The 7500-nt window shown below is 45.3% G+C and overlaps 1 protein-coding gene across 5 annotated transcripts in view; it reads left to right on the forward strand.

The window, feature by feature from the left end:
• The window catches only part of ptbp1b (polypyrimidine tract binding protein 1b), a 22306-nt gene that overhangs the window by 2327 nt on the left and 12479 nt on the right, over positions 1-7500 (forward strand). For 4 of the 5 annotated variants that reach the window (XM_076079059.1, XM_076079055.1, XM_076079058.1 and 1 more), the window contains exons 2-11: positions 31-64; positions 2688-2748; positions 2936-3108; positions 3198-3344; positions 3465-3593; positions 3670-3780; positions 3868-4045; positions 4200-4277; positions 5633-5775; positions 6203-6236. In XM_076079059.1, the coding sequence (XP_075935174.1) occupies positions 31-64; positions 2688-2748; positions 2936-3108; positions 3198-3344; positions 3465-3593; positions 3670-3780; positions 3868-4045; positions 4200-4277; positions 5633-5775; positions 6203-6236 (1088 nt within the window). The remainder of the gene's footprint in view (positions 1-30; positions 65-2687; positions 2749-2935; positions 3109-3197; positions 3345-3464; positions 3594-3669; positions 3781-3867; positions 4046-4199; positions 4278-5632; positions 5776-6202; positions 6237-7500) is intronic. The other variant, XM_076079056.1, reaches the window with a different exon arrangement.

Raw genomic sequence — 7500 nt, forward strand, 5'->3', positions numbered from 1 at the left:
TGCTTCTAACACACTGTCTTCTCTTCACAGCAGTGTCCACCAAGATCTAACAGCTGGTACGAAGGTAGGAACCTCTTCCTCTTTCTCCTCCTCTTCCTCTACAGCTCTCTCTAACATAAGAGTCCATCACCTTTGTATAGTTTTTGTTGTGTTCAAGGACCCTCAGACGTCAGAGCTTAATTAATCAATTAGTTAATGGACAGAAAATCAATCGGTAACACGTTTGATTAATGATCAGCTGTTGGAGGCGTGTCTTGATTGATTGATCAGCTGTTGGAGGCGTGTCTTGATTGATTGATCAGCTGTTGGAGGCGTGTCTTGATTGATTGATCAGCTGTTGGAGGCGTGTCTTGATTGATTGATCAGCTGTTGGAGGCGTGTCTTGTTTACATTGACCAGCTGTTGGAGGCGTGTCTTGTTTACATTGACCAGCTGTTGGAGGTGTGTCTTGTTTGATTGATCAGCTGTTGGGAGGCGTGTCTTGATTGATTGATCAGATGTTGGAGGCGTGTCTTGATTGATTGATCAGATGTTGGAGGCGTGTCTTGATTGATCGATCAGATGTTGGAGGCGTGTGATGATTGATTGATCAGATGTTGGAGGCGTGTCTTGATTGATTGATTAGCTGTGGGAGGCATGTCTTGATTGATCAGATGTTGGAGGCGTGTCTTGATTGATTGATCAGATGTTGGAGGCGTGTCTTGATTGATTGATCAGATGTTGGAGACGTGTCTTGGTTACATTGATCAGCTGTTGGAGGCGTGTCTTGGTTACATTGATCAGCTGTTGGAGGCATGTCTTGATTGATTAGCTGTTGGAGGCGTGTCTTGATTGATCAGCTGTTGGAGGCGTGTCTTGATTGATCAGCTGTAGGAGGCGTGTCTTGATTACATTGATCACATGCTGGAGGCGTGTCTTGATTACATTGATCACATGCTGGAGGCGTGTCTTGGTTACATTGATCACATGCTGGAGGCGTGTCTTGGTTACATTGATCACATGCTGGAGGCGTGTCTTGGTTACATTGATCACATGCTGGAGGCGTGTCTTGGTTACATTGATCAGCTGCTGGAGGCGTGTCTTGGTTACATTGATCAGCTGCTGGAGGCGTGTCTTGGTTACATTGATCAGCTGTTGGAGGCGTGTCTTGATTGATTGATCAGCTGTTGGAGGCGTGTCTTGATTGATCAGCTGTTGGAGGCGTGTCTTGATTGATCAGCTGTTGGAGGCGTGTCTTGATTGATCAGCTGGAGGCGTGTCTTGATTGATCAGCTGGAGGCGTGTCTTGATTACATTGATCAGATGCTGGAGGCGTGTCTTGATTACATTGATCACATGCTGGAGGCGTGTCTTGATTACATTGATCACATGCTGGAGGCGTGTCTTGGTTACATTGATCACATGCTGGAGGCGTGTCTTGGTTACATTGATCAGCTGCTGGAGGCGTGTCTTGGTTACATTGATCAGCTGCTGGAGGCGTGTCTTGATTGATCAGCTGTTGGAGGCGTGTCTTGATTGATCAGCTGTTGGAGGCGTGTCTTGATTGATCAGCTGTTGGAGGCGTGTCTTGATTGATCAGCTGTAGGAGGCGTGTCTTGATTGATTGATCAGCTGTTGGAGGCGTGTCTTGATTGATCAGCTGTAGGAGGCGTGTCTTGGTTACATTGGGGGGGGGAGAAGAGGGTGACTTTGAGGATCCTGTCACCTGAAACAGAACACAGACTGGATCCTGTTAAACGAACAGTTCAGAGTTTGTTTCCTCAGGAACATCTGGAGCAGATGTTCTCCTCAGAGGTGTGAAGACTTTGACTTATTGAGATATTTAAGAGCTGAGTTGTGTTCATCACAGTTAGTAAAGACGATGATGATGAAGGTCTCCAGCTGGAATAAAGGGGGGATTGGGTCTGTGGTTGGTCCTTTAAACTAGAGAGCAGCAGACTGTCTGTCCTCTGTGAGACAGACCTGGTCAGCAGCTGTCAGACAGCAGGTCCAGGTCCAGAGGAGACCAGGTCTCAGGTTTCTGCTCTTTTATTCATGAGAGGAGCTGTAAGAAGATCTGAGCTGCTTTTGTTCAGGAACACAAAGACACCAGCTGACGTTTGGTCGGTCCGATCATCACGTTGTCCAATCAGCTTCTAGTCCAGAACCAGAATCACAGAAAGACATTTATTTAGTATCCCAGGAGATCAGGACCCAAACCTTCATCTCTAGGGTCTACTGGCTCATTTCTATGACAAAACTAAAGCAATTAATATTCAATAAAACCACTGAAATCCACCCCGGAGCCCATCACTCATTCTCACCTCATCGTCACCTTATTTGTCAGTGTTGGTGTTTATTTTGCACCTTTTTAAATGCTGCAGTGAGAAACGGTAGAAGAAGAACTCTGTCTGCAGAATAAGGCTCTTTGTCCACATCTGGTTTTCATTGAGCTCCACAGGAAGTGCCCCCCCCCCCCCCCCCCCCCATGTTTGACTGTTTAAAGGACATGTTGCTCTCTACTGCCCTATGGTGGCCGCAGGGCTTCCTGTTTTAGTTCTTTATATGACGAATGAAAGAACTTGTGAAGGACATTCTTCACTGTTCTGTTTGATAGACTGCTGTCCTTTTGTTTCCTGACACGTCTTCTGATTAAAGTCTAAATCACATGTTAATAACTGACGGAGGAGATCAAACTTGTGTTTCAGAGAGGATCTGAAGAGGTTTTCCCCAGCGTCTCCAACGGCCCGTATATCATGAGCACCACAGGTCAGATGTGTTAAATATCACATTCATACTCAACAGGATCAATGGTTTCTATGTTTTAATATCAGGAATATTACTTTATTGAGATCATATTGTCGCTCTAAAGGCAAGATTTAGTTCTCTTGACTTTCTTCTTCTTGTATGATTGTTGATGAGATGATCACTGGTCGTTGCTTCCTGTCCTCTGTAGCCAATGGAAACGACAGTAAGAAGTTCAAAGGTGACATAAGAGGTCCCGGGGTTCCATCCAGGGTCATCCACATCCGCAAGCTCCCCAACGACATCGCAGAGGCCGAGGTGATCAGCCTCGGCCTGCCATTCGGAGACATCACCAACCTGCTGATGCTCAAAGCCAAAAACCAGGTGCAGGACTTTTACAGTTGGTGCTCTACTCACCGGTCCCGTACCGGCCCTGAACTGTCTGTACTAAACCGTCCTGTGTCCCCCTTCAGGCCTTCCTGGAGATGAACTCAGAGGAAGCAGCTCAGAACATGGTGGGTTATTACTCCACAGTGATGCCCATCATCAGGAACCATCTGGTCTACGTTCAGTTCTCCAACCACAAGGAGCTCAAGACCGACAACTCCCCCAACCAGGAGGTACACCTCACTCTATACTGTTAGCATCTCCTCTACAGCACCCATCCATCGTTAGCATCTGTTAGCACCTGTACAGTGCCCATCCATCCTTAGCACGTGTTTACATGTGTCCTCTCTCAGAGGGCCCAGGCAGCTCTTCGGGCCCTCACCACGTCTCATGTGGACCCGACTATGGGGGCTCCGAGCACCGTGCTGAGGGTCGTGGTGGAGAACCTGGTCTACCCCGTCACCTTGGACGCGCTCTGCCAGGTAAATACAACAACAACACAAGCAGGAGACACAAATAACTTAGATTTAACCAATCAGTTTCCCGTCTGGTCCTCAGATCTTCTCAAAGTTTGGCACGGTTCTGAGGATCATCGTCTTCACCAAGAACAGTCAGTTCCAGGCTCTGCTGCAGTATGCTGACGGAGTGTCCGCCCAATCAGCTAAACTGGTGAGCATCACATCCTGCTGGTCCCACAGCCGGTAGGAACTCTGATGAGTACTTCACGGTTCACTGAGCTGCTCTTCTGTGCTTCAGTCTCTGGAGGGTCAGAACATCTACAATGGCTGCTGCACCCTGAGGATCAGCTTCTCCAAACTCACCAGCCTCAACGTCAAGTACAACAACGAGAAGAGCCGAGACTTCACCAGACCGGACCTGCCCACCGGAGACAGCCAGCCCACCATGGAGCACCCAGCCATGGCCACCGCCTTCAGTGAGACACACACAGACAGACAGACAGGCGCACACACACACAGACAGACAGGCACGGACGGACGGACGGACGGACGGACACACGGACGGACGGACGGACGGACACACACACTCACACACGTTGAGCCTGTAGTTCAGGTGTGTCTCCTCTGCAGCTCCAGGTATCATCTCAGCTGGTCCGTACGGTGGAGCGACTCACAGCTTCCCACCAACCTTCACCCTCCAACCTGCTAGTGAGTCTCACCTGTTCAGGTTCATGTTGCTCTGTGCACCTGTGATAATGTTAATGATAATGTTTCTGACCACATTCAAATATCTCACCATGTTTCATCTTAATAATTATTTGTAAAGAGAAACATTGTTTAATAGATCAAAATGAATCTACTTTTAGAAAACATGTCACTTGAGGTGAGACTACGTTTCGGAGGATTAAGACATCGATAGACAGGAAATAGATGATTCTGGATCACTATAACTTTATCATTTTACTAATTAAAATTTCATAATTTATTTTACATTTTAATTACTAAAATTAATTTTATAATTTTTAATACTTTTTTATAATTTAAAAATAATTTCAATATTTTTTTAATTTAAATTGTATTTGAAAAATGTTGAAAAAATAAATCTAAATGAACATCAGGAATTATTTTAATTTTAAAATGAATAATTTAATGAATAATTTAATTATTGATTCATTATTAATTATTTTTAATAGTTTTTAAACATATGTTTTCATAATCATTACATTATTAAGTTATAGTAAATTATCTACCTGTTAAAATACAAATATTTCATTTATCTCTATCTGTTTTAATCTCTAAATATTTACTTGGATCAGTTTACTGTTACAGTAACATGTTTCAGGTGTTTCCTTAAAGGGCCAGTGTGTCGTTAAACATAAACAACCATTCATAGTGTCAGCTGACTAAATAAACTAATAGAAACATACTTAATAATATTATATTCCATATTCTGCCAATAGGTCCTTAAATGCAGCACACTGTCCCTTTAAATGCAGTAAACTTCTGACAGCCAATCACATCTCTGCTCATGTTGATTCAAATTTCAAAATAAGAGCGTGCTGTAATTCTCAAGACGACCCAGCTGTGGTCTCATTAGTGTCTCACCCCTCCCACCTGTATCACCCCTCCCACCTGTCCACCCGTCTCACCCCTCCCACCCCTCTCACCCCTCCCACCTGTCTCACCCCTCTCACCACTCCCACCTGTCTCACCCGTCTCACCCCTCTCACCTGTCTCACCCGTCTCACCCCTCTCACCTGTCCCACCCGTCTCACCCCTCCCACCCCTCTCACCTGTCCCACCCGTCTCACCCCTCCCACCCCTCTCACCCCTCCCACCTGTCTCACCCCTCTCACCCGTCTCACCCCTCCCACCTGTCTCACCCCTCTCACCCGTCTCACCCCTCCCACCCGTCTCACCCCTCCCACCCGTCTCACCCCTCCCACCCGTCTCACCCCTCCCACCCGTCTCACCCCTCCCACCCCTCCCACCTGTCTTACCCCTCCCACCCCTCTCACCCCTCTCACCCCTCCCACCTGTCTCACCCGTCTCACCCCTCCCAGTGTCCTCCCACTACCCAGGCCTGGTCCCCGCTCTGCCCGGGGCCCTGGCCTCTCTGGCCCTCCCCGGGGCCTCCAGACTGGGGTTCCACCACCACCTCTCATCTGGAGTCTCTGTCCTGCTGGTCAGCAACCTGAACCCTGAGGTGAGTGCTTCTCTCTGTCCGTCCTCTTCTTCTTCATCTGATAGATAAGACCACTAAACCTCCTGCTCCTGTGTGCAGTGCATTGTGGGTCAGCAATGGTTATTATCAACATGTCGGACAAAAACGGAACATGTAGATGAACGACGTTTTAGAGTGTTGACACACACACACACACACAGGCTGACTGACACGCACACACACAGAGACACACACAGAGACACACACACAGACAGACACAGAGACACATAGGCAGAGACACAGACACGTATAGAGACACACAGACAGACACACATGTGACTTCCTCTCTAAAGGTAATTAACCGTCTGATTGACCCCCCCCTCACCTGTCTCTCTCTCTCTCTCTCTCTTTTTCCCCTGTTTAATTTGTTGCCATGGAAACGGACCCTCCCACCTTTACCTCTCTAAAGAGAGTCACGCCCCTCTGCCTCTTTGTTCTCTTCGGTACGTTGTCACTCGCTTCTTATTTTGAAATTCAGTCACTTGTTTGTTTTGATTTTAACTTCCTGTTTTTAGAGTTTATTCACAATATTTAATTATTAATAAGAGTTTAGTCTTCAGGGCTGTTGAGGCCCAAACCTGAGGAAAAAAGACACTTTGTTACAGATTAAAATGTTAACAAAAATAAGAGGTGTATATATATAAATATCTATCTATCTATATATAAATATCTATCTATCTATATATAAATATCTATCTATATATAAATATCTATCTATCTATATATCTATATATATCGATCTATATCTATCTATATATATCTATCTATCTATAATAATTAGTGCTGGGCAAGTTAACGCGTTAATTTCGCATTAACGCATTCATTAATTAACGCCGTCAATTATTTTATCGCGCGTTAACGCATTTATAAAATTTATTATTATTATTATTTTTTTTTTGAAAGACAATACATATACATAACAACAAGAGGATGAAAGAACAGTGGGATAAAAGCCTGTGTGTGTGTGTGTGTGTGTGTGTGTGTGTGTGTGTGTGTGTGTGTGTGTGTGTGTGTGTGTGTGTGTGTGTGTGTGTGTGTGTGTGTGTGTGTGTGTGTGTGTGTGTGTGTGTGTGTGTGTGTGTGTGAGCCTTTTGAGATGGGGAAAAAAATTTAAAAATAATTATAATAATTAAAAAAACAACAACAAAAAAAAACAGGGAAGTATTTTCAATTTATTATTATTGTAACAGACCGTGTCATGTTTATCGTTTTGTATTGGAGATATGATGTCCCTTCAGGGTTGCCGTAGAGAAAAGGCGACTTCCGCTTCTGGTCGAGGGGGGGGGGGCAGAAATAAAGAGAGAAGCTGCACCAGCTGTTGCTCTCCCTGGAGACTACTGGACATCGCTGCGGTAAAGTCAGCAGACACTCAGATCTCCGTGGTCAACTCAGCAGACACTTACATGTTAGTGCACCTATATGCTGACATTCACCGTAAACGCATTTAAACGGCACAGATCGGGAGCGAGCGAAGGACTTTGAAAGTTAGCGGAAACATTAACGTGAAACAACATCCGGTTTCTTCAGACGAACATCCGGTTTTCAGAATAAGATGCCAACAAAGTATGAATTATATTCACATTAAGTATAAAACATGCTACCTGCATCTCGTGAGTTAAAGGGAAAATACACCTAAATTGTGCGTAAAGTGTCTTTATTCTTTGATCGCTGGGTCACCTTCATCACCTCTGAGTTACAGCATCATAG

This window comes from Anarhichas minor, unplaced genomic scaffold, assembly GCF_050575085.1.
Source record: "Anarhichas minor isolate MPS153535 unplaced genomic scaffold, ASM5057508v1 ptg000070l, whole genome shotgun sequence".
Classification (NCBI taxonomy): domain Eukaryota; kingdom Metazoa; phylum Chordata; class Actinopteri; order Perciformes; family Anarhichadidae; genus Anarhichas; species Anarhichas minor.